This window comes from Salarias fasciatus, chromosome 13 (assembly GCF_902148845.1).
Source record: "Salarias fasciatus chromosome 13, fSalaFa1.1, whole genome shotgun sequence".
Lineage (NCBI taxonomy): Eukaryota > Metazoa > Chordata > Actinopteri > Blenniiformes > Blenniidae > Salarias > Salarias fasciatus.
In genome coordinates, this window is record NC_043757.1 from 23,967,789 (window position 1) to 23,993,378 (window position 25,590).

The following is a 25,590-nucleotide window of genomic DNA, read 5'->3' on the forward strand; positions in this document are numbered from 1 at the left end:
ACAGTATTAAATTCTAATTTTAATCAATTAGTGACACCTTTAAGTAATCAATTAATGGTGCATGTCTTTCTTTTATGGTAAATTATTTATTTAATTTTGCCACGTAAGGTGGCTTTTAAGATAGGTGGATCGAAAATCAGCATCTAACAGATACTCTTCCCCCCCCCCCCCCCAATATCAACATTTTACATATACTGTATAGGAATTGTTAAAAATGGCATCAAATGAAATTGCAATTATTTTCCTTGGGGGAAAAAAACAAAAGTTGGTTAAGGTTTTTTGAAATTACATCCAGTAAAATGTAGATTTGTTTTCCATTGTGTAGTTGTAGTTTGCTGGCTACAACAAATTGGTTAACGAATAACATCAAAATCAGATTGCATTGAAAATCTAAAGTTCCAATGAAGGACTATGCATTAGTGGAACAAAAAATACATATTAGTGGATAAGAACTACATATTTTAGTGGGAAGAACTACATTCTAGAGGGGAAAAAACACATTATAGTGGAGAAGAATTACATTTAAGTAGATGAAAACTACATTTTAGTGGGAAAAATACATTTTAGTGGATAAGAACCACATTTTAGTTGAGAAAAACTACATTTTAGTGGGAAGAACTACATTTCCCAGATAGCGGCGTCGCGGCTCCGTCCCGAAATACGACATGTCGTAAAGTCAGCCGCTTAACAACAGTAAAGATGGACGCCGCCGGAGACGCCTGAGTTGATGTTATTTCTCCTTTCTGCTGCTGGGAGCCGTGTCGCGTGCTGAGTGCGGGCTGCCCTGGCGCAGTGGACCGCTGGTCAACATGGAGGCCATGGAGGAGGACGGCCTGGGCATCGGAGACGACCACAACCACAACTACCGCGCGGCCGGCGGTACGGTCCAGCTGTCGGAGGCGTCGGCGGTCCCGCGGCAGGGAGCACCGCCGCGGAGGGGGGGCACGCCCCGGGCCGGCGGCATGGACTCGGACACCGGCAGCGAGAGCAGCGAGGTCAGCGAGACGGACGGCGCGGCTCCTCCGGCCGCCTCCGAGGGGAAACCGAGCCTGGACTCCTCCTCCAAGTTCCGTAAGTTTAGCTGCAGCTGTGAGGGGGTCCGGGGGGGGTCCAAGGGGGGGTCCGGGGGATGGATGTGAGCCCCTGGAAGCAGGTCGGAGCCGTTCACCCTCCTCCTCTCTGTCTCTGTCTCCCTCCCAGTTCTGAACGCCATGGCGATAGAGGACTACCGGAAGAACCACTGGCCCAACCTGGAGAAGGCGATCGACCGCCTGCTGATCCAGAGCCCCACAGACCACATCTCTGTTTCCTATGCACAGATATACAGGTGAGAGCAGCTGCACACACACACACACACACACACACACACACATCGCTAATGCTCTAACAAAAACTAGAAAAACTTGGTAAATTGCAGCCCACTGTCTCCTTGTTGCTTCGCTGATCCTAGTTTCTCTTTGATAATGCAGCTACGTCTATAAGTGTGTTTGCCAGCAGCACTCTGAGCTGCTCTACAGCGATCTGACGTCTAAAATAACAAGTCATCTGCAGCAGGTCTCCACCCAGCTACAAGTAAGACAGACAGATGCAGGAAGATTCCTTATTCTTACACACGACTTGTTTTTTCCTAATCAGATTGTCGCTTTCATTCTTGTTTTCTAGGCCATACCACCTGAGAACTTCATTGAGAACTTTAACGTGGCACTGACGCAATACACAGACTCGCTTCAGTGCATAGTTCCCGTCTTTATGTACTTGGTAGGTGTGTTTCCTCTGAAACCGTCTGCGTTTGGCGCTGACAGCTCAGCTGGCGTTCCCTTCTTTTTCCCAGAACAAGTTTTACATCGAGTCCAAACTGAACAGGGATCTGAAGGACGATCTGATGAAGCTGTTCGCTGATCACGTTGCAGAGAAACACGTGAACACACTGATGCGTGAGTATTGCATTATGTGTGCACTGATTACACTTCCTTCATAGATAGACTACAACAACTAGTACTTGCGCACTTCCCAGACTTCACACATGACTTGGTGCCTGTTGCTTCCAGCTCTTCTCATCAGAGCCCACTCCATGCCTTTTCAAGTGCAGCCCTCCACCATGGCCAGCGTGGTGAAGGGCCTCTACAGCCTCAGACCAGGTGAGCGGCGGCCAAACAGACGACGTGAACGCCTCTCCTCGTCTTCATCTTCGCTTACTGTGAGTCTGGTGTTTCAGAGTGGGCCCAGCAGGCGCCGGCCCTCTTCTCGGGGTTCATTCCTCAAATCAACCCTCCTGCCGAGGAGTCTCTGCTGTCCGACTACGCGGCTCACGACCAGAAGCTGCAGATGGAGCTCTCCATGAACGGATTTCCTCGGTCAGTTTGCTAAAACTCTGTGTTTGATTTAGGATCAGTGGCAGTCCGAGGCCCCGTTTACACCAAAACTTGTGTTGCGTTTTGAGTGTCCGTTTACACGACAACGTTGCTTGGAGCCACTGAAAATGCAACTTTTTGAAAACACAGAAACAATGCGTTTTCACTGTAAACGTTGCATCCTCTGTTTGGGTCTCAGGCCTCATCGTGCATCGTGTGGATGGATTTGATGCTAATGCCACTGTACGGACGCTGAGGCCTTTTGAACATGACGCTTCAAGGGAAAATACTTCGTTTTTGCATTTTTATTTCACATTCAAACGCCGATATTCAGAAAGTCATGCCTGTTTATGCGACAGCTGCAAAAACTTTGACAAGGATGTAGTTTTCTTGTTATGCCACTAGTGGGTGCTGTCGGACATTATGTCTGCTCAGACATGGAAAGTTCCTGACTGTCTTGTTAAATTCTACACTCCGTGACGTCATCCTGTGCTCTGGAGCAGTGGTTTTGGCCCACGGGCCTCATGTTTGAACCCCTCTGTGTTACAGATATGAACTTAACTCCCTGTTCTTACTTTCCAGGGGGGACCAGTCCCGCAAACGGGCCAGCGACGACTCCTGATGGTCGGCGGCGCCGCCGGCCGCCCTGTTGCAGAACTTTTTACTGTGCCTCCTCCGTCTTTGTCACGAGCCGTCTCACTGCACTAGGTACAGCGTTAACAAGGCGCCGGTTTCATCTCCCTGGAGCGCAGGTCACAAAAAACACTGTGAACGACTCGGAACTTGCTGCAGAGCTTCCATTTCGAGGCTGTGGATGCTCGGAGCCTCGGCGGTCAGGTGTGCCGAGGTTCACTTCCTCTCGAGTGCCTTCCCGCCGTCTGATTGGACCCTCTGCTGTCAGACGGGCTGCTGCCGGCTCCTTCACTCCTAACCTTCTAACATGGAAGTGTCTTGCGTTGTTTTGGCGGACGGGGCTATTCAAGACGTTCGATTGCTGCTAATGATACTGTCCACTTGTCAATGAAACGAATCCGCCGTGTCACCCAGTGGCTGCAATGGGAACGAACCTGTGGACTCTTTTCCTCACGTTGCCTTTACTGTGCTGGTGAACCGATTGTATTGTCCAAATATGCCAAAGAGAGCTGCGGTAACTCCTTGTTTACTTAAAAAGTAGCTCTTATCGCACGTATTGGCGCCACTGAATGAGCCGCTGTGGTCTCCTCATCACTATATTTAATAAAATGGTTTGTTTCTGAAGAAGCTTTTTTTTTTCTAGTGGAATTAAAAATATTGATATTAGATATACTTCAGATCCAGGACTTTTGAACACTCTTGAAGTGTTTGAATGTGGTTTTTTTTTTTTTTTGTTTTTTTTTTGGGGGGGCGGGGGGTAAATAAATAGACATGACAGGATCCAGCTTCTCTGATCTCAATCAGACTACGGCTTTGTAGTGCATGTAAAATGGTTAAAATGAAGTTTACTGGGATAACTTCGTGTTTTTCTGATGCTGTGGATTTCGAAAAGTCGCTGAGGGGCGGCAGTGTTCCCGTGATGGTGGTCCGTGCACAGAGGAAACCACAGCGGAGCTCCCTGGGAATGCAGTGTGTTTAGATGCTGGCATTCCTGCGGAAGGCTCTGCCAATAAATGTCACTGGGTGCTAACGGTTTGTCCAGGTCGCTTCCAGGCGCTGCGTTGCTTCACAGGTAGACGTCTGCTCTCCTTTATCCTCATTATGTTCCTCTCATATCCTGTGTGGACGTTGATAAATTAGCAAATAGTTATGAGAATTTTCTCATTTTTGTTGTTAAAATTCAGCGGTGCCAATATTAAAAAAAAACTAAAACGTTGGATTGAAGCTGACACTGTCGATGTTCTAAGATGTCTAAGATCCTGAGCCATTTAATGTTTTTGTATTTTTTTGCCTCTCGTCTTTTGGCCTCTCTCTCACGCAGTGTTAGCAGATGTACCGTCTGCAGGATGTTACTGATGAGTGCTGGGATTATTCTCTTGCTTGTACTGTATTTGTGCATCATGCTGGATGCTTTCTGAACTCATCCAAGCAAGAGATCTGCAGGTCCTGTTCTGATGCACACACACACACACACACACACATACACATACACAATGTTTCTGACATGTGTAGCCTGTTGATGATGTAAATAGCAGTTCATGTATATTGATTTCTTTTTTTTCGACGCTCTAAGATCCTTTGGAAACTTTTCATTCAAGGCCTTTTACACTGTTTTAGGTGTGAGCAGACGCTCAGGCTTGCTTTTTTGTTTTTAACATGGTTTCATCATTCTGTAAACTCATTTTTATTAAATCAGTCTTGACAAACATTTTCGTTGACCTCAACTTGAACCTGAGCTCTCATTTCTGACCCCTGTGCTTCAGGAACATCCACATTAAAGCAGCTGTGAATAGGAATCCCCATATTGGTTCTAAAGCAGTTTTAGGAATCTGTTTTGAGATATCTTTCTATCTTAAACCAATAAAACTCATTGAAACTTCAGTAATTATCACTCCGCTGTCGCATGTTTGTGTTTGGAAATTGATGTTAATCTGCAGTGTTAACATGAGTGTGTGTGTGTGTCAGAGGGCTTCTAATTCTGTAGTGACGGAGGTCCTGGATGGACCAGTGGAGGAGGAATCCCTTTCCAGCACGCCCCGGCGGGCCAATGGGCGCCGAGGCCACCCAGACACATGGGCCAGGCCTCCCCAAAATAACCTGCGACTACTGCGCTGACAAATGTTGCTACTTTTACTGGTGACGGGTTACCGTAGCGACTCGGCTCTGCATTTTCCTGTAAACTTCAAGGTTAACTCGGCTTGAGGGGGGAAAACAAAAAAAAAAAGCGGGAAGGCCGGGCAGCTGCCTGCACCCCAAGACTCTCCCCGGCGGCGGCGGCGGCAGCAGGAACACTGGAATCGCCCCCTTTCAGCACAGGTGGAGGATCCAGCAGTCCTTCCGAGGGGGGCAGCTGGGTTTACTGTGAAGGTAAAACACGCCGCCCACCTAATTCAATTGTTCGGCGTGACCCTGTGGACTGTTCTGGCATCGGCCTTGGCATGCTGTGTATAGCCTCAGAAAATCTCTGACGCTGAGCCTCAGACGGGGCTATTTCTGTGAGAATGTTACGCTCCAGTTTAATTGAATTATCTTAACCTGTGTGTGTGTGTGTGTGTGTGTGTGTGTGGGTGGGAGGGTTCTCCTCTGTGCGGCCTCCAGCTGGGTTATCACACTCAGCAGGTTTTCAGACATGATCATTACAGTTGTCTGTAGAAGTGAATTCATGAACGTTGTGACTGATGAGAATCGAGGCCACAGGATGAAGAGAGGAGCACAGCTTTTTTTTTTTTTTTTCCCCTTGTGTGTGTGTGTGTGTGTGTGTGTGTGTGTGTGTTGATTTCTTCATGTAAACTGACCCCTGGCTATTATTAGATATGACTCGGTGGGCTTGGAGCCTGTTTGCAGAGGATTAATGTACACAACAGCTGCAGCTCCAGGTCTGTTGGAAGGGCATTGCCGGCTCTTAATTGCTCTGATTTGAGTGTCAGTAGCATGTGTGAGCCCTATCTGATGTCTGGATTCAATAACTTGCTCATGCCTTGTGTCAAAAAGTTGTGCAAAGCCTAAACGTCATTTTAGTGGCAGGGGAACCGGGGGAGAAGAGAAAAGAGCTGCCCATATGCCATCAGGTCTGGTGTCAGCTCATGAACCTGATATCCTGTGGAGGCCAGCGGAAGGTGGAATTAAGGCTGAAATAAAAAGCTATTTTTAACAAATATCCCCTCCGTTTAACCACAGACGTATCTCTGCTTTGTCTTTGAGCCAAATATTTCACAACAGATTGTGGGAACATGCCATTCAGGCCGATATCGTGAGATATATCTAGGCTGCAGGGTTTTTTTTTTTAAACACTTATCTGTGAAACACCAATAGTTCAAATAAAAAATATTGTTTCGTCTAGAAGAGTAGAGTGTAAAACGTTTACATCTCTCCATCACAGTGCCGTTTAGAGGTGCACGATGTGAAAATCAGGAAATGCCACTCACTGAGATGTTTTAAATAGACATAAAAACACATCTGCATCCTTTTAATCTTCAGTTTTGTGTTGTTCTTTTCAGAAACATGCAAGAGAACAAAGTGGAGCAGACTCCGTCTCTGTCCCAGCTGCTGAGGGAGAGCTACCTGGCGGAGGCCAGAGCCCAGCAGCGCCACAGCGAGATGAGTCGCTCCGACGCCTCGTCCTCTCGCCTCCAGATCTACGGCTCTCTCAAAGGCAAGGCCGAGGACCCCACGGGCCTCAACGACGCCCAGTTCCCGGACCTGTCGGCCTTCCTCAGCCAGGAGGAGCTGGATAAGAGCGTGAACCTGGCCCGGCAGGCCATCGGACACGACCCCCGTGAGGAGAGGCCAGAGGTCAAGGCCTCCGTCGCACCCTTAACCTCCTCAGGCATTTCCTCAGCTTCGGTTTCCTCCACCGCGCCCCCGGCTACCCCTTATGCCGCGATCCCGACTGGGCCCTTAACTCAGCCAGCCCCAGAGTTTAGGGAACTGCCAGCAGCACAAACTCCCGACAGGAACTTGCACAAAGCGTTCGCACAGCAGGACAGCGTGATCGGGAGCGACGGCGAGGCGCTCCACGACTACAGCAAGCCGGCCAGAAACACCCCGTACGGTCCCGAGACCCAGTCCAAGAAGGAGTTCCTCAACAAGGCGGCGGACTTCATCGAGGAGCTCTCCTCCCTCTTCAAGGCCAACAGCTCCAAACGGGTCCGGCCGAGGGCCTGCAAGACCCACCGGAGCCGGGTCCCCAACAAGACGCCGGGCGACGGGGAGGCGTACGCCCTCGGCCCCGACAGCAGGGAGCGCAGCCTCATGTGCCCAGAGGCCGAGAAGGAGAGGCCGAGTCCTGCTGCGAGCCACCAGCCGGCGGTCCTGCCGGACCCCGGGCAGGGACAGGCGGAGTTCCACGGCGGCAGGGTTACCGAGGAGCAACAACACGAGCCCGTTTCCTGGGAGGCAGAGCGAGAGGCTCCGGCAGAAACGCCGCACTCGGCAGAGCCTGTGTGCGAGCCGCCGCAATTCATCCAGAAACTGAAAAGCAGGGAGGTTCCTGAAGGCAGCAAGGTCCAGCTGGACTGCATCGTGACAGGACTCCCAGTGCCCGAAGTCCGGTAAGAAAACACGCCACACTCTTCAAGGAGACGACGCCGTTCTACTGATTATCAATCCGCGTTCAGCTCGGTGAAGGAAGTGGACGTTTGTTACGAGGCTGTGTCAGCAGCAGCGTCTCTCTGGACCTCCGGCAGTGTTCAGAAGGATTGAGTTCTTCCAGAGCTGCCTGTTTTCTTTGAGGTGAATGATAGTAGATTAAGGAGGATGACAGGTTCAGAGTTTGGACATCGGTCCACTGCATGGATCTGACAGCTTCGACCATCTGCGATTACAAAATATACAACAAACTCTAACAACAAAACAACTGATCAACTCTGTTCAAAATTAGCAGTTTATTGTCGATACCTTTTGTTTGCTTTATTGCTGCTTTATATTGATAGTGTTATGAAAATGTGCATTCTCTTTTAAAAGCAAATGGAATTAGTTTTCCAGTTCCTGCAGGACAAAGGTGATTATTTAAGTGAGATCGGACCGGTTGATTCACATGGTCCACTTCTTTAATAAAAGCTCATGTAGCTGTGTTCATGTAGAGCTGCTCCGGCTCTCTGGCAGTCGACTCCTGTGCCTGTCAATCTGACGCCGACTGATTCACTCGTTCATTGAACGTCTGTGAACTCATCTGACTCAAACGGTTAGCATTAACGCCAGCGCTGTAGCGTTCACGTCCCTGTCCTATGGAATAAATCAATTCCAGGATCATCACAGGCTGGAATCCTCCATGAGATTTCAGTGGATCCGCTGAAAGCTTCAGGCCCGACAGAAAAGCCTTGTTGCAGTCGCCTATTTCCAATCAAACCATAAAGAAGAAACAAGATGCACATTTACATTTGAGTTAAATTACTTCAAAACAAGCAGTAGTGAGATGACAGCAGCAGGTTTCTCTCTGAAGTGCTGCTCTCTTTGATAGAGAAAATACATTTTAATGCAACACTGTTGGATGAGTCACTTGTAAAGCGTAGCAGCTGCACTGTCAGTTCTTTTAAAAGCAGCTATGCAGGATATATCTCAGAATACAATATCAGCACACCGTACAAACATCGCCTGGTATTGCCCTTGTTTTCCCTGCAATGCAATTCCACTACACCACCGTGCGGCCCTACTGAATCGATGACCGAATCATAGATAATTAACAGATAACTACATAAATCACATAACACAGAGAAGACAAAATACACTTCTAAAATCCAATGCATTAAATACAGGCCTATAGATTGAGGACAAACACAAACAAACAGATATATTTACAAAATGCACCTGAAAATTTGTAAGATTATGAATACTTCAGATTTCAGCTTTAGTATCTTTTAAACAGGAAATGCAAATATCTCTTTGTAAATGTAAAAACACCAAAAGGATTATTTCTTGTGTGTTTTCAGGAGTTTATTTTTTTTCCAAAATGTACATCGACAGACAGTGTTGGTACGCGTGTCAGAGTGTTTCTGTTCTAAACATGGAAGTGTGTGTGTGTGTGTGTGTGTGTGTGTGTGTGTGTGTGTGTGTGTGAGAAGTGTGAAGTGTGAAGCGTTGGGATGAATAATGCAGTGTTTCCTCTGGAGACCCAAACAAGGTGACATGTGAGGATAACCAACAGCTGATTCTCAATGGCATGAGTGTGTGTTTGTGCAGGCGTGCATGTGTGTGTGTGTGTGTGCGTGAGTGTGTGTGTGGTCAGTGGCCAAATGATAATTTTGTGAGGCTTTGATTTTTTGAGAAAAACACCCGTAGCTCTAATAGTTAAAAACAAGCGCCACTCCCTGGTCTTTCTGCATCCAGTCCATTTCTGAAGCGATCTCTCACTGTTACTGTGTGTTCTGTGCTTTTTATATGACAGTTTTATTGTAAAATGCGTTAAAGCAGCCACTGCTGGACTTGAAACTCCCTCCCAGGACAACGAGGAGAGACTTGAGCGGGTGAATCTGAGGTGCTGTGGACCACAGGGGGCATGGGCTTGTTAGTCCTACTGCACATTGTTGAGGCTCTAACTTATACTTGTCCGGGGAGAATGCAGCTCCCGGCCATTTTTAGCCCGGACTGGCAATGCGAGCTGCAGTCACGTCTGATAATGGAACTGACTGAGCTCCTGACAGAAGCATAAAGACTTTGGTGAGATGATTTATATTGTTTTTCCTCTGTGAATAGCTTTATATGGTTTTCCTGTTGCCTTAGCATCTAGTAAGTGTTCTCATCTGAAGACTGGAGCTCCAGCTCAGTGGTTTCTTGTTTGGATGTAACACTGAGTTTACACTGGGATTCTCATAAAGCACTTTTCCTCTGGCGTAGCGTCTATAGTTGCTGTCGCTGTGCCTGAAGCTGCTGTGTGTCTAACTTATAGTGCAGTTCATGTTTCCCCTCAGTTTGCAGTGGTGTATGTACTCTGAGTGTCGGCGTACAGCATTGTGTGTATTCCGCGCCTAAGTTTAGCGTTGTGCGTATGAGTTTTTGCCAGCCATGCAGAGATCCCAGGCTCCAGCGGGAATCTCCTCTCTGGTTCTGATCTCCGGAGGGAAAATAGCCCGGACAGGTGCAGCGGGCAGGGTCTTTGCCCCACAGACCGGCCGCCACCTCCTTTGCTACTCATGGTTTCAATTTAGACCCTTTACTCATTGGAAATGACAGAGCGGGGCTCAGGCAGGATAGAGACCGCACATTCCAGGACCGTCGCCTGCGTTGCATCCAAGTCAGCGGGAACAGTTTGAACTGCTTTAGGAAGCCCATTGCGATGTCCAGAGTCTGACACTTTCAGTCAGGTGTGTATTTATCAGGAAAAAGTCAAGATTGTCCTCATCAGCGGTGAAAGCCCTGGATGTGATTTACGGCCGTACGGTGACGTCTCGGCAGAGAGGAACACATCACCTCATTCCTGTTTGTTTATTGGCTGGATTTTTATAAAGCATCGAGGTGTCATCCTCCTGAAATAGACGGGCGCTGACGTCGAAAGTGATGCATATGTTGCTGGCGAAGACAGGGAAGAAGTTTGCGGATTGCCATTATGGTTTTACCAAGATAAAAATAGACCAAGGTACATTTTACCAAGAAAGAACATACTGTTAGCAAAGGTTTTACTGCTATTCATCAGGTTCTTACCGAACATTTAATCCCGCTGATATTATAGATGACTTTATTGCTTACTAGGGTTGGGGTTAGGGTTAGGGTTAACCAGCCAGATTTGATTGTTGTTTCATGTCTGCCCCATCTTGTAATCAACAAGTTTTAAACGCGTCGACATGATGGCGGGCTGTGTAAGCTTTCTGTCACCTTTAACGTCACATCAGCTGTTTTGTGCTCCTCATCTTCACAACATCAAAATGTGCTCCGGAGCGGCCTCGAATCTGGCACGACAGGCCGGAGTTGCTTCTTGTCTTACAGGGAAAAGAGATAGGGCTTGCTCATCAAAACGTTTTCCTCCTGGCCTGCATAGCTCCGCCGGGTGGCAGCGAGCCAGGAACATTATTAGGGAACTGAGACAGACACCGCATAGTATCAGCCCTGTGGAAACGGTGTCAGAAGGTTAATGGAAGAAAAAGACTGGGTTTTAAATAAGAACGTTTAGTGGGACAGTCTTGGAATATCCTTCTGAAGCCAGTGATCCCATATCACTACTCACACGCAAATGAAAGCCTCCAGCTTGAGGTAAACAAGTTTCATTACCGAGGTTGAGACTGGATCAAGTACAAGAGCAAAACAGCAAATGCAGAAAGTATGATCCACTCTATTGGAAAAAAAAAAAACAAGTCAAAAACAGAGACTAAGATTGTTCTCCATATAAAACTAGATGTGGTTTATGCAACTTTGTCAAACTGGACACCGTAATGTAACGAAGCGACCAGTTTTCAGCTGTTTTCTGTTCGTCTGCAGGTGGTTCTGTGAGGGCAAGGAACTGGAAAACAGCCCTGACATTCAGATCATCACCGACGGCGAGCTGCACTCTCTGATCATCGCAGAGGCGTTTGAGGAAGACACCGGGCGCTACTCCTGCTTCGCCTCAAATTTCTACGGCACCGACTCCACATCGGCAGAGATCTACGTCGAAGGTGACTCTAACATTCCTGGGTTAACGCCGTTCTTATATCGTACTCACTTCCAAATTAAACTTGGTTTTGTAGGTCTACTTTCTGAGACACCAAGTAAAGTTATTTAATGCATTTCTTATGCGATCCTTCTGACACTGCTGTGAACGAATGTGTGTTCTTTTTCTCCAGGAGCCTCCTCGTCAGACTCAGAGGGGGAGCAACATTTTGAACATGTAGCCCAGTGAGTGACCTCCATCAGCAGCAGCTGCATGATCACATCTTGTTCTTCAAACAGTACAGAAGTGCACAACTCTGCAAAAGTTTTATGCAGATGAGAAAAAAGTCCTAAAAAGCAAGAAAGCTCTTCAAAAATAACCCAGTCAACAAAATGCAAAGTGAATGAATTCAATACGGCCAAATGTTGATCATACAGTTGTGTCTTTCCCTAATGATTCTTTTTTCATTCAGTACTGGAATCTGCACAGTTTGTGAACCTTTACAGGAAAAAAAAATAATTTTTTTGATCTGTGATTTTCAAAGACCACAAAGGAAACAAGTAAAGCTGTCCCCATCATTACCTCCGTCATCAAATCAAGCTGTTTCTGCAAAAGAGGAAGACTCTGCGTCGTCCCGGCCTGAAGCAGCTGCTGAGGAGGCAGCAGAGGAGCGCTCCTCGCCAGAAAACAGCCCGACGGCCACAGACCCCGTCCCGGTTCTCCGGATACCTGCAGCTACACCCGCAGCCCCAGAACTCCAGCCTGCTCCGGACGGGGCCGCAGCGTTACCTGCACAGGTGTGTCCCGCTTTATCAGATGATACAGAGCTCCCGGCAGCACCAGAGGCGGAAACACCTGTGGCCATCGTACCCACGCCGCACACGGCTCCAGCTGCAGCGACCGCTTTGAACCCAGCAGGGGCCGATCCATCACAAACACCACAGCCAGAGGTACAATCTGTCATATACAGACTTCCATGATCGCAGTCATTTTATATTTTTCTTCAACACATAGCTGTTTCTCCGTTGAATCTTCAGAGTCAAAGTTCAAACCACAGCTATCCACAAGGACTCAACGGACAACCCATCATGGCTGCTCCTGTATTCACAAAGGTACAGTTGCTCCAGAAAAGGACCTAAGTGTTGGATTTGCAGATGCAGCACATGGGCTGTGTTGTCCCATCAGAGCCTGCAGGACCTCGGTGCACTGGAGAGCCAGCTGGTGGTGCTAGAGTGTCGTGTGAAGGGAGTGCCATCACCCAGGGTGGACTGGTACCGGGAAGGGAAACTCATTGAGGACTCCCCTGATTTCAGGATCCTGCAGAAAAGTAAGTTCTGCTGCTGTAATTACCAGACTTTAAGATATGTTTACAACCTGCCAGCATCCCTGAAATCACTTAAGAACGACCTGGTTTCCTGTAGATTCCAAACATCATGGGTATGTTCATGAAGAAAAAAAAAACTGCATTGTTTTCTTTAAATCATTTTAATCAACTTCAGTATTCATATAAAACACGAAGTTGATTGTCTTGCAGCAGTTGCTACTATAACACTTAAAGGGAAGATCGTCATGTGAATGCAACTAATTTCAAAGAGCATTAAAAATAAAAGCCTCAATACTCAGATTACTCAGGTCATGCAGTTTTAAAGTTATTTTCAGAAAGTCTGCACATTAAAGACAATAAAACTCCATATTACAGTAAAAAAAAAAAAAAAAAAGACCTCTAACTTTTTATGTATAGCTTCATTTTCAGAAGAATGTTTATTGCTGCTCAGAATTGATCGAATAAGAAGGCCTAAATCAGGTGTCACCAACGTGGTGCCCTCTGGGGCTTGCCCAGTAGCCCTTGAGGGTATTTTCTAGCAAATTAAATTGTTAGTTTCTCTTTAATATGAAGATTTGAACACAGCTGTTTCTCATGTGACATAATATTGGCTTAAAATCATGAAATTATGTTATTACCTTATGCAATAAAATAGTTAAACATGAAGTCTTGGATATTTCATTTAGGCCGGTAGCCCTTGAACAACTGAATACTGACTAAAATGGCCCTTGGCTCTCAAAAGGTTGGTGACCCCTGGCCTAAATGATTCATATTTATATCAAACTGTATCCAGTGGGACAAATTCATCAGGCTCACGTGATCAAAAACATTAGGATTGCTGTCGTGTGTGTCTGAAGGCATGAAGAGGTGGTAGCACTTTATCGAAACTCATACTTCGCCTGTCTTTGAAATGATTTCTCTCATCCAGCAGCATAAATACGACTGTGATTATGTTCACTGCTAAATATTATTCATGTTGCATTAACTGAGCATGAACTGATGTTCCCTCAGTGATCAACAGCTTCCTAAAATGCGGATGTAACATCAGCACTTCATTTGCCCTTCATGAGGAATTCTGTACTTATTTCTGTTTCAGAGCCCAGATCTCCAGCTGAAACAGGTACATGTTCCTCTCGTCTGAAAACAAGTGTTGACTGCGGCGAAGCGGCAGCCTGATGCCTCACTGTGTACATATTACTCCACTGAAGTGTTTATAGTCTTTGGCTGAGGCTTCTGCTCTTCATCTGTACAAAAGCCAGGGCTGCTTATTCCCGACTCTGAGCCATATAAGGCCGGTTTTTCATCTAAGCACATATCGCTTCAACCTGCACAAGCCGCAGAGTGACACGAAGAAGCCTCATAGCTGAGCTCTCTATGCAAACACCAAGATACACAGTATGTTGAAGTGATCACACATGTGAGTATCACCTCTTTTCTTCTCCACCATCAGAGGAAATATGCACTTTGGTCATTGCCGAGGTGTTTCCTGAAGATTCAGGGATGTTTACTTGTACAGCGAACAACAAGTATGGAACCGTGTCGAGCACGGCTACACTGAGGGTCAAAGGTAACGCTGTCTCTGTCACTTTCAGAAGAATTCTGTGATATGAAATTAGTTTTTTTCATGAAAGCTTGTAAATGTACTCTGATTCTCCCCAGGCAATGGCAGCGAAAGCAACCACATGAGGCCTTTCACCACCCTCACCATAGAGCCCAGTCGAATTCTAGAGTTTTCCAAATCAGAAGCGACGGTGAGCCAACCAGAGGTCCCAGTGGCCAACAGCATCAAGCCACACTCCAGCACCATTCGGCTGGACCCACTCGTCCCCAGCAGCGTGCGCCTGGACCCCTTAAACACCAGCACCCTCCGCCTGGACCCGCAGAGCTCCAGCATGTTGCGTTCAGACCCCGTTCGTTCCAGCCTGCCCAGTCTGGAACCCTCCTGCCTCGACTCTCGCAGCATCGTAGATCCTGGCGCCCTCCATCAGCACCCTCCTGGGTCCAACGGGGTTCTTCCAGAAGCTCAGAGCAGCAGGCAGATCCTCCCTTACCCAAAGCCATTTGTTCCTTCAGCAGAACAGGAAGTGCCTCGACCGTCAGTGACGTCGCCTGACGCGAGCAACAGGGTGAAGGGCGTCCCAAACCATCAGAACGGGAGCCCCGTCGTGGTGCCTCTGCCCGATCCTCCTCCTAACTCCTGTCTAAAGACGGGCACCGCCACCAACCACAAGGATTCGCGCTCCGGCTCCAGAGTCGGCCTGCGTGTGCACTTCAAACTGCCCGAAGACGAGGAGGAGGAACAGAATGACGCGTCCGGTCAGTCTGATGAAGACGTCGCTCTTGCTTCGATAAACAAGGAACCACCACCTGTGCTGGCTAAACCCAAACTGTGAGTACGGCAATGAGAAAACACCCCCAGTGGAAAACAAACCTGGGAAAAAAAACAGCTTTGATGTAGTTTAGAGCAGTCAAAAGGTCAAATGAGCCACATTGGTACCCATGAAGAAGAATCCAGGAAGTGTTCACATTATTTAATTCACCTGAAGCTTGACGTTAAGATAGAGGCGGTTCAAGTTTAAGCTCCAAAACCAGCTGATGAACGTTGCTTCTCTGTGGATACGAAGCAGCTGTTTGAGGCAGCGGAGTAAAACGAGTCAGTGAAGGTGAAAGTTGAGCCAACGGATCCGTTTACTCCCGTTAACTTTTAATAGAATACGTATATACTAGATGTAAATACTGTGAGTGTGCACGTAGTACAAAGTAACCTGAGATTTTGACCCTCCACACAGGGGTGAATAAATCAAGCGACTGCATAAAAATGATCATCATCAGGCATCATGAATCATCCTGATCATGTCGACATACGTTTTGATTGGTTTGAGGTCTTTTTAGAAAGGTCCACTGTGAATCAGACTCAAACCCTGAGGCGAAGCGTGATTTAGATCATTTTACTGAATGAAATATCTTTAAATACATGTAAGTTAAAATTCGTTCCATCACATACAAGCTTCCGTCACCTACCAGCAATAGCAGTGTTAACGCTGTATGATTAAAGCCACTGTCTTGCTTTTATTTACAGCGTGAAAGATTTAAAACTCCCTAAACCTACACCCCCAGAAGAGATATGACCGGAGCAACCGTTTTTTTTTTTTTACTGGGGGTCAAAATATATATCATGATAGTTTGAAAACAGTTTTTTATTATTTAACAATAAATCTCCCTCATTTAAGAGCAGCTTTTATCGTGCGTCAGATTCTTCAGATGAGCTGAAAGTGGACTGTGACAACATTATGAGGGTTAAAAACGAGCTGCTGTGTGTCGAGGGAAAGTTTGCACAGTGTTAAAGCGAGAGTCCGGGGCAGTGTTATCTCCAGGGAGGTGGGCGGTCTGCTCACTGGAAGACAGCGGCCAGGATCATTTTGATTCATAAACGGCTGCACGCGGACCTCAAATGTGGATCTACCGACTTTCTAAAACAAAGGATGGGATTTTTTATATGTAAGTTTACTTTCAATCACATATCAAAGACTTTGAACGATGCTGCTGAGAAAGTTGTGTCCTTATGTTCTCATGTTTCTTTTCTTAAGATATCATTGACTAAACAACACAAAATTAAGATAGGATGGTTTGTTTACTTCATAGTTTGTGAATTAGAAGTTATCCCGTGATAAGTCAAAGTTAGCATCCTGTTTATGGAGGTGTTTGAAGCGTGTACAGGGATGTTTGTGGGCTGCTGGCTGGTAGTCCATAAAAGGGCAGAGTTCTCCATGCTGGCTTCGGCTCATTCCTGCCGGGTTTACTGCGTGGAACGAATTTATTAGAAGCGAGCGCTGAGCCTCCCCCGTCCTCTCCATGTATAGTTTTGACTGTTCTCTGACTTTGCAGGGACCCAGCTCAGCTCCAGCTCCTGCATAACCAGGTGCTCATGGAGCAGCAGCAGGACCCCGAGCCTCCGACCCGGTCCAGCGTCCAGACGCCGTCCCACCCCCCATTCCAGAGCCACACCAAGCCCGAGGTCCAGAGCGCCCAGGAGGTGACCACGCTGTGGTCTCCCAGGCTGCACCGGGAGCCCCACATGCCGCCTTTCCAGGCCCACCACGAGGCCCCGGCAGCCCCGCGGCAGACCGCACCTCCTCTGAAGACCACCGTGGCGCCCCCCGCCCCCACCCTCAGCACTGCTCCAGCTCCCAGAACCACCTTCTCGCCCCCGTTCAGCGCTGCTCCCGCTCCTTCGGTGAGCTCCCCTCCTCCTCCTCCGCTGAAGACCTCCTCGCTGGTGACGGCTCCTCCTCCCGCTCCTCAGCTGAGCGCCGCCCCCTTCCCACAGGTCAACGCCATCCACGCCTCCCACCTCAACCTGTCCCCCGCAGCTCACCCCAGAACCACGTCCGCGCCCCAGTTCTTCGCCCCGCCCGCGCCCAAGTTCAGCACCGCCCCCGCAGGTTCTCCCGCGGCCTCGCAGGACGTGGCGTCTCCGGCCGCTCTGCTGAGGAGCGCCCACGCCTCCCTCATGAACCTGACCTCCATCTCCAGCAGCTTCAGCTACACGCGGCCGAAAGAGTTCATCGCCGCGCAGATCTTCTCGCCGGTCCGGAGCCCGTCCCCGACGGAATCGCCCGTGCCCCTCCTTCAGGAGCTGGCCGCCGAGCTCAACTCCTCCGCCGCCAGCTCCCCGACCCTGCCGCCGTTCTCCCCCCCACCCAGGACCTTCCCCACAAGGGTGCTCATGTCCCCCACCAGCCCCCCGTCCCTTGTGTCCTCGCCGACTCCGGCGTCGGCGCCATTCCTCAACAGCCTCTTCGGCCTGCGGGCCCAGTCGCCGCCGCAGGCCTCGTCCCCCGCCTCCAGCAGCTCCACTCCCAGCCCCATCCAGAACCCCGTGGCCTTCCTCAGCGCCGTGCTGCCGTCGCTGAGCCTGGGCCAGCCCACCAACTCCATGGGACTGCCCCGAGGAGCTCCCGTGGGGTGCGTCTTCCCCGACCGTCCACAGATGGCTCTCGCACCGCGGGTTTCCGCAGACGTCGCTGCATTCTGGTCCGTTCTGTCGTTGCAGGTTGCAGAAAAAGGCTGCCAAGCCGCGCGTCCCATCAGTCGAAGACGTCCGCGAGAGCAGGGAGCTCCTCCTCCAAGACATCGAGAAGAAGCTTCAGTTCAGACACGACTCACAGCAGTTTGCACATCAGCAGGTACGAGGTGGTCCCTGCAGCGCCGGCTGGTTTCTCAACCTGTTGATAGAAGATGTAGGAGAGACCAGAAGGTGGAGCCAGTGTTATCAGAAACATTTTACACTACTGTGTGATTAGTAATGCCAGAAAACATCAGGTTGAAATATTAGTGATTGGCAATTTCTAACTAACCAGTTGCTGCGACACAGTCATTCAGTATATTTCACTGTGTATTAACGGGTTTCCTGTGCAGCTCTCTCACTTGTCTCAAGCTTTCTAGATGTGTGCTCTGAATGTGTAGATCCTGAGTCGACTGTGGCTCGACGGACGTGACGTGAACTCGCGGTCACAGTCAGAATGACTCAGAAGCAATGATGAACCTCAATTCAGCAGAGCGCCGGTCGACGCCCACCCCCCCCCCTCGCACATTAATGCCCTTTCATCATTGTTTGTCCATGTTACATAACCAATCGGCGCATGCTAACAACAGCAACAGCAGCCCAGTTTGTATGTTTTTTCCATCACCATGTGTGTGTGTACGAGTGTTCTGTTCAGTTTGTGTGTTCATCATCCATCCCTATCCTCTCATAGAAGCTGAATATTGAGGGGAAAACAGCGAGCAGACCGCTTGGACCAAACATTCCTGCTACTGTCATTAACTATGATGAGGTACAAGGATCTTCCCGTCTCCAGCGCTGCTTTGCTCCAGGCTGTATGGGTTATTATCATGTTTCGCACCGGGATTACAAGACTCTAAACGTTCTCTTAAATGGAACTAAACACAGCAGTTATTTAATTAATATCTCTAATCAAGCATCCAAGCTTACTAATATATAACTTGCACGGAGAATCTAAACACATATCAGAGGTAAAACTTTAAGAAGGTTTAACGACAGTTTTCACTTCATCCGAACCAGTTTTCCACAGTAATGCTTGTAGGAAATTATTTTAACATTACTGAAAGGAGTCAGTGTACTTTTAGTGAAAAATACTCTCACAGTTTTCCATTTTAGCCTCACATTTAGCCACGCTCATCTCTGCCAGCCTACCGATGACAAAACGACTAGAAGCTGTAATTCATTCCCAATCCAATGAGGTGTTTCACGTCCAACTTCAGCTCTTCTTCCTCTGTTCTCTGTTTTACCCTCAGACCTGTTTGGTGTGGTTGGATAAGGAGAAAGGTTTTAGCTAGCCGGACTGGTACTTTGAGAATGATCGCTGCATGACTCTCATCATCGAGTGGGTTAAAGTCTCAGATGTGTTTCTGGGGTTTTGAGTCGATGGGCTGTGACTTTAATACCGCTGATGGTACGTGGTCGACGGACGCACGCTGTCGGCGCAGCATCTCCGTGTTTTGAGCTTCCATGCAACGTGTACGTGCATGTCACTGCAGAAGTCGGCCTTCTGCCCGAATGCACACAGTGGTCCGGTCGTTGTGGCTACTTTTACGGAGGGAAGTTTTCAATTTCCAGGAGTACAAAGTGTCCAGTTTCGAGCAAAGGCTAATGAGTGAGATTGAGTTCCGTCTGGAGCGAACTCCGGTGGAGGAGTCGGACGACGAGGTGCAGCACGACGACGTGCCCAACGGGAAGTGCATCGCACCCATATTCGACAAGAAGCTGAAGAACTTCCGGGCGATGGAGGGCGTGCCCGTCACCTTCTCATGTAAAATTGTGGGAATCCCAGTGCCGAAGGTGAGATCTTCACGGTCAAACAGCGGCAGCCTTCCTCATTTTCAGTTCCTCACTCTCGTCAGTCTCTTCGCTCGTCAGGTTTACTGGTTCAAGGATGGCAAGCAGATTTTGAGGAAGAACATCCATTACAAGAAGATAAGAGAAGGAGACGGGACCTGCGCTTTGCACATAGAGTGCACGACCAGTGACGACGACGGCAACTACACCGTCATGGCGGCCAATCCGCAGGTTACACTCTTCTCCAAAATCTCTTTAATGTTCCCTACATTCTTTCTTTTTCTGTCACTGATCTGGATGATTTGTGATTTTTATGATCGTCAGGGACGAATCAGCTGCTCCGGTCATCTGATAGTCCAAACTGGACCGCCCCGAAGCCGCCTGACACCCATTCATGCTCAGAGGTGAGCCGTTCTGACTGTCATGTGAGCTCCAGATGAGAACTGAATAGAAGTAGACGACATTCAGCCAAACATGAATGCAGGAATCAGACAAATGTGTGTGTTTGTGTGTGTTTGTGTGTTGTTTGATGCTCTCCTCACCTCTTCCCGCGGTCAGGGTGCGAGCCCGCATCCAGGAGGTGGAGGGCGAGCAGACCCAGGAGCGTTTCTTCCGCCCTCACTTCCTGCAGGCGCCGGGGGACATGATGGCTCACGAGGGGAGGCTGTGCAGGCTGGACTGTAAGGTGAGGTCGGAGGTCCCGGAACTCGAGGAGGGGTTTCTGCGCTGCTTCACTGTCGTTCTGATCGGGCTCCAGGTGAGCGGGCTGCCCAGCCCGGAGCTGATGTGGCTGGTGAACGGAAGACCGATCTATTCAGACATGTACCACAAGATGCTGGTGCGGGAGAACGGCGTCCATTCTCTGGTCATCGACCCGCTGACGCAGAAGGACGCCGGAACTTACACCTGCATCGCCAGCAACAAAGCCGGGCAGAGCTCCTTCAGCTTGGAGCTGAAAGTCGTGGGTAAGGCCTCCTCCGCACTCTGACGTGACGGGCCGGGCGAGTGTGGGCGAGTGTGACCGTGTGTGACCGAGGACTTCGCCTCCAGAGAAAGAGATGAAGCACCCGCCGCAGTTCGTGGAGAAGCTGCAGAACATGGGGATTCCCGAGGGGACCCCCGTGAGGCTGGAGTGCCGCGTGGCGGGGATGCCCCCCCCAGCCATCTTCTGGAAGAAAGACAATGAGACCATTCCGAGAACTAAGGACAGAATCAGGTCAGAGGGACGCTAATGCAGGATGATACCGCGCACACACAGACACACAGTTCAAGTACAGTGGATGTAGAAGTCTTACTGCAACGTGTGTTTCAAGAAAATCAAACAACACAAACACTTTAGCTGCTTAAAGCACCAGGTAGCTGATTAACACATTTAACTAACAAAAATATATAAAAAAAAAAAAGCCATATCATCCTCTTTAGTGTCTCTACAAGCTTATGTGTGTTGATATAAAAACAGATCTGATCCAATCAGCTGCTCGGATCCTCACAAATCAATACGACAGCTGCTGAATCGTCTGCGATGCCTTTTGTGAGAAGTTGTGAGTGCACGCAAAGTAGAAAAAAAAGACATTGTTTAGTGCTAAAAGCAGCTATTTGGATTACAAATCAAGCCTTTTCATTTTGTTTTCGAAAAGTGAACAAAAATAGTGAAATGAGCAGTGTGGAGGAGGAGTTCCTCGTCTCAACAGATGTCTTGTGTCGGAGACGGTGTTTGTCACAGTGAGGGGCGTGGCTCAGCGGGAGCAGCCTCACAATGGAAAATCTCTGTTTTGGTTTGTGAGAATAAATCTGGATCAAAAGAAATCAGTGGAGGGGCAATATTATTAAATATCTCAATGAAACATGTTTAAAAGCTGAATTTAATTCTAATCCTATTAGAGAGGAAATTTACTTTCTTTATAACTCATCCAGCGTGTCTGGATTGAAGGAAACTTTCACACAGAAATGGACAACATGCAACCTCCTTCGATTGACAGCCTAAGCGGAATACGTGAAATACAAGCCTCAGTAAGCACAAGAAGGGTTTTTCTTTGTCTTAAGCTGAACTGTAGATCAGGGTCTGTAGCCTGTGGCTCTGGAGCCGCTTCTGCCTCTTTTGTTTGTTCATAGTGGTTCCCTTAAGTGTTCCTGAGATTAGGTTTAAATAAACTCAAGAAAAATACATAAATAAAAAATCTGCACATCTAAAAACCTCTTGTCTCCTTAAAAAGAGCTCAAAAGTTAAATAACTGAAACGGCTAAAATGGGTAGAAACTGAAAAAAAAAAAAGGTGGAAAAACTAAAATATCTGAAATGGTTAAAAACAGAAAACAGACAAAATGTCTGAAGGAGTCAAAACAACTTCAATTAAAAATGGCTAAAAATGACCAAAAAAAAAGAACACTGATAAAAACAGTGAAAAAAATATTTTTTCTTTTTTTGCATGTAAATCTTAAAGCACTACAGTGTAAAAAGTAGATAAAAAGACCAAAACCACGAGAAAATGTTTAAAAAAAAAAAGCCCAAATGTTTCAGAGACAGAATGGCTTACACAGCTGAAATAAAATCGCTGACATTCTTTCAAAACTGCGAAAAGAGACAAACTGAACAAGCCTAAATGGCAAAGGTCAAAGGTCAGAGATCAAAACAAACAGTAGACAAACACATTTAAAATGGCTGATATAGATAAGAGATTGAATCCATTAAAAAAAAACAAAAACATACTAAAAATAATCAAAATTATTAAAAAATACAATCAAATGTGTTTAGAATTGTCGTAATGAAACGTTTATCTGTAACTTTATAAACTGTGTAAATGCTCTTTTAGTCTTAAGAGAAACAATGAGCAAATCTGTCATTCAAACAAAAAAATACTATTTAAAGTTGAAAAAAACCACTGGGAAACCAAAGGGGAAAATGCACCTCTCCTCTAATATTGAATGATGTTCACACAGTTTTCCTGCTATTTTTTTATTATTATTATTACTATCATTATTGTCTTTATTTGTGTGTGTTTCAGCATGACCCAGGATGCAACAGGATACGTGTGTCTCCTCATCCAGCCCACAAGAAAAGACGACGCTGGCTGGTACACGGTGTCGGCCAAAAACGAGGCCGGGGTCGTGTCCTGCACCTCCAGACTTGATATCTATGGTAAATATCACGTGTAACTTCCATCTCTGCCGCCAGTGTAACGTCACGTTTTGTGTCACGCCACAAGCGTGTAGTTATGTCAGCGACGCTTTCAGCGCAGTGGCATCAGAGCATCCCGGCGCCCATGAAGAGACCGCCGCGGACGGGCAGCCGCTACGCCGCCCTGACGGGCCAGGGCCTCGACATCAAGTCCATTTTCCCCACCTCGGACGGCGGCCCCATCCTGTTCTCCAGCTCGCCGCCCGAGGCCACGCTGGAGAGCGAGGAGCTGTGAGCGGACGGCCGGGAGGAGCCGGGGGGAAATCTGTGTGGTGCTTTTGAAGTGATACATTCAGATTAGAGCGGCGGAGAGTGTTCTAGTGTTAACGCTGCCGAGCGCCGGCACCGGGGTTGTCACCATTCCTATTTACTCAAGTCAGTACGAGGGGCGTTTCAGACGCAGGTTTGCGAAGTCTTAGCTCATGAGCCATCGGTGGAGGCGGGAACTGCTTTCTGACCGGCTTGAATGATTCACTTTTCTGAGTGTGTGTTCTTAACTGTTACTCCTGCTGTCGAAGCGGTTGCAGCATCACTGATTTCTACTGCAAATCACACACGTGAGGTAGTCGCAATAGTTCTATATATATTTATAGTTTAAAGTATATTATTAGACCGTTTGAATGTGTCATTTGGATCAGGCAACGATGGAAATGGCTCCAGCAGGGTCGGATCCCTTTTTACCTTGAATTATGATTTCTTGAAGTTCATCACCAGTTCACATGTTGTGGCACCATGTTTTTCATGTATATGCATGACGGCGATCCAGACCCGGATGAACAAGCGGCTGCGCTGTCGGGCCCATCCTGTTGATGGCTTACAGTTCAAACACTGACAACACTTTCTTTGATTTAGTTTTCTCTGACAGGTGATGTGATTCATCTCTAATTTAACAAAGATGTATCTCTGAGTCCGCGAACTGACAGTCGATCAGCCACGATGGAAAAGTTATTCACCACGAGCGATAAACTTAACTAAATTCAAGTGAGTTTGATGTAAAGTTGCACATTGTAAAATAGTTTTGTCCTTCTCAGAATAAAGTTATATTTATTCAAGCTACTCCGGTGGGGTTTTGTCGGCTGCGGGTTCACTTCTTCAGCTCGTCTCGTGGAAAGTCACGGTGGGGAAAGGCGTGTTTTGACTGCGCTGTAATCAGAGCCCTATTAGCTTAAATTGATGCTCGGCTCCACACAAACAGGGAAGCTCGGAAGCCAATTAAGCATTGCTAATCAGTCCAATTAGAGGGGATGAGAGTTCAAATAGGCATAAAATTACATTCACCTTATGTGACCTAATTATACTCACAGCCTCATCTGAGCAGCTGCCAGGCCTATTTGTTAAGTGGGAGCCGTGAGTGTTTCAGAAAATTGGAAATATCAGAAGGAATTTAGAAAAAATTGAAAAATAATAATTATTTATTCATATTTTTTTTTCCATTACAGAATTTGTTAATTGTGTAATGTAGTTATTGTCTACAAGAATTCAATGTATTTATGACTAGTCACCAGTCATCTTAAAATAATGAAAGTTTAACTAGTTAAAACAAAACAATACTGTTAAAACTACACTGAAACCTGTCAGGATAATGAGATTTATTAAGTCGCTCCACACATTTAGAGGGAATCCTTTGTTACACTTTCTCTTGTGCTGAAACATACGCTCTGCGCCCTAATCTCCGTTTCTCCGTAAGGAGGCGTGGATTTACAGGAGAACACGCTCCTATGGCGAGCAGGGCGATTACCACTCAGTGGTGACATATGGCTTTTGACAGAGGGCATGGCTCCGCCACCAGGGCTCAGACAAGCCAATCAAGTGAGGGGCTGCACACAAAAAAAAAGAGGGTGGAAGGCACGTCAGGGCAGGGTCACGCCTGAGACGAGGCCCTCAGACAAGACAAGCAGCAGCTGGCAAATTACATCAATCTGTAATCAATGAACCAACTGGGAGATGGGATTATATGCCTAAGTGAACAGCTAACCAGTCCATCCCCAAAATGACCAGACAGCATCAGCTTGTGTGCATGACCCAGTACCAGAGACGGGCATTATTCTGGGCCTCCGACAGTGATTAATCATTCATAACCTGCCTCTGCACCCACGCTCCGGGCTGGTCAATAACGCGGCGGCGAGGGCCGCGTTCGCTTTTCTGACAAAGGACGTCAGCAGGAAATAAGGAGAAATGATGAAAAGGGAGACGCATTAGTCCTGAATTCAGCGGTACGTCCAGGTTAAAGGCATAGAAATATGTTCCAGTGTATTCATGTGAGATTTTCCACTCTCAATGAACACAAAAATGTCACAACTTATAATCTATTCACACGATTAAAGAGTTTTCCTGATAAGTTTGTGTTTATGTGACAAAATATGGAGCATTTATGTTGATTTTTGTGTTTGGAAAAGCTATGAAGACTCTCCTCTGAAGTGTACTGTGAGTACGAAGCAGAAAAACATGGATTTGATCAAAGACCTGTGGCTGTTTTAGAGCAGACATCATATTTTTTGTGCCTTTTTGGTCAGCGTGATGTGTTTTTGAGCGAATGTGTCACAGGAGCCCACTGAATTACAGAATACAATGTCGGCAGATGGGAAGGACAGACAGACAAATTATTCTGTCTGTCTCATTTTCTCGGACGACTTAGCAGATCAATTATTAATTTCACATGGTCCCAAGTACGCAAGAAACAATGAGGAGTCCCATT

The 25,590-nt window shown here is 47.4% G+C and overlaps 2 protein-coding genes across 2 annotated transcripts; both read left to right on the forward strand.

The window, feature by feature from the left end:
• Nucleotides 1-809: 809 nt before the first annotated feature.
• On the forward strand, nt 810-3,663 carry cacul1 (CDK2 associated cullin domain 1). Its single transcript, XM_030105978.1, has 8 exons — nt 810-1,071; nt 1,201-1,327; nt 1,470-1,572; nt 1,663-1,758; nt 1,832-1,934; nt 2,049-2,138; nt 2,216-2,354; nt 2,934-3,663. Exons 1-8 carry the CDS (start codon nt 810-812, stop codon nt 2,971-2,973), a joined length of 960 nt encoding a protein of 319 aa, XP_029961838.1. The 3' UTR covers nt 2,974-3,663.
• Nucleotides 3,664-5,118: 1,455 nt separating this feature from the next.
• mypn (myopalladin) lies at nt 5,119-23,940 on the forward strand. The gene is made up of 21 exons (XM_030105971.1): nt 5,119-5,351; nt 6,482-7,534; nt 11,391-11,566; nt 11,735-11,786; nt 12,086-12,491; nt 12,579-12,653; nt 12,727-12,868; nt 13,962-13,985; nt 14,316-14,432; nt 14,525-15,254; nt 16,751-17,830; nt 17,919-18,051; nt 18,622-18,699; nt 19,503-19,724; nt 19,803-19,952; nt 20,046-20,125; nt 20,280-20,406; nt 20,479-20,686; nt 20,772-20,937; nt 22,723-22,856; nt 22,952-23,940. The coding sequence occupies exons 2-21, from the start codon at nt 6,486-6,488 to the stop codon at nt 23,128-23,130; spliced, it is 5,328 nt and encodes a 1,775-aa protein (XP_029961831.1). The 5' UTR covers nt 5,119-5,351; nt 6,482-6,485; the 3' UTR covers nt 23,131-23,940.
• The last annotated feature ends 1,650 nt before the right edge of the window (nt 23,941-25,590 follow it).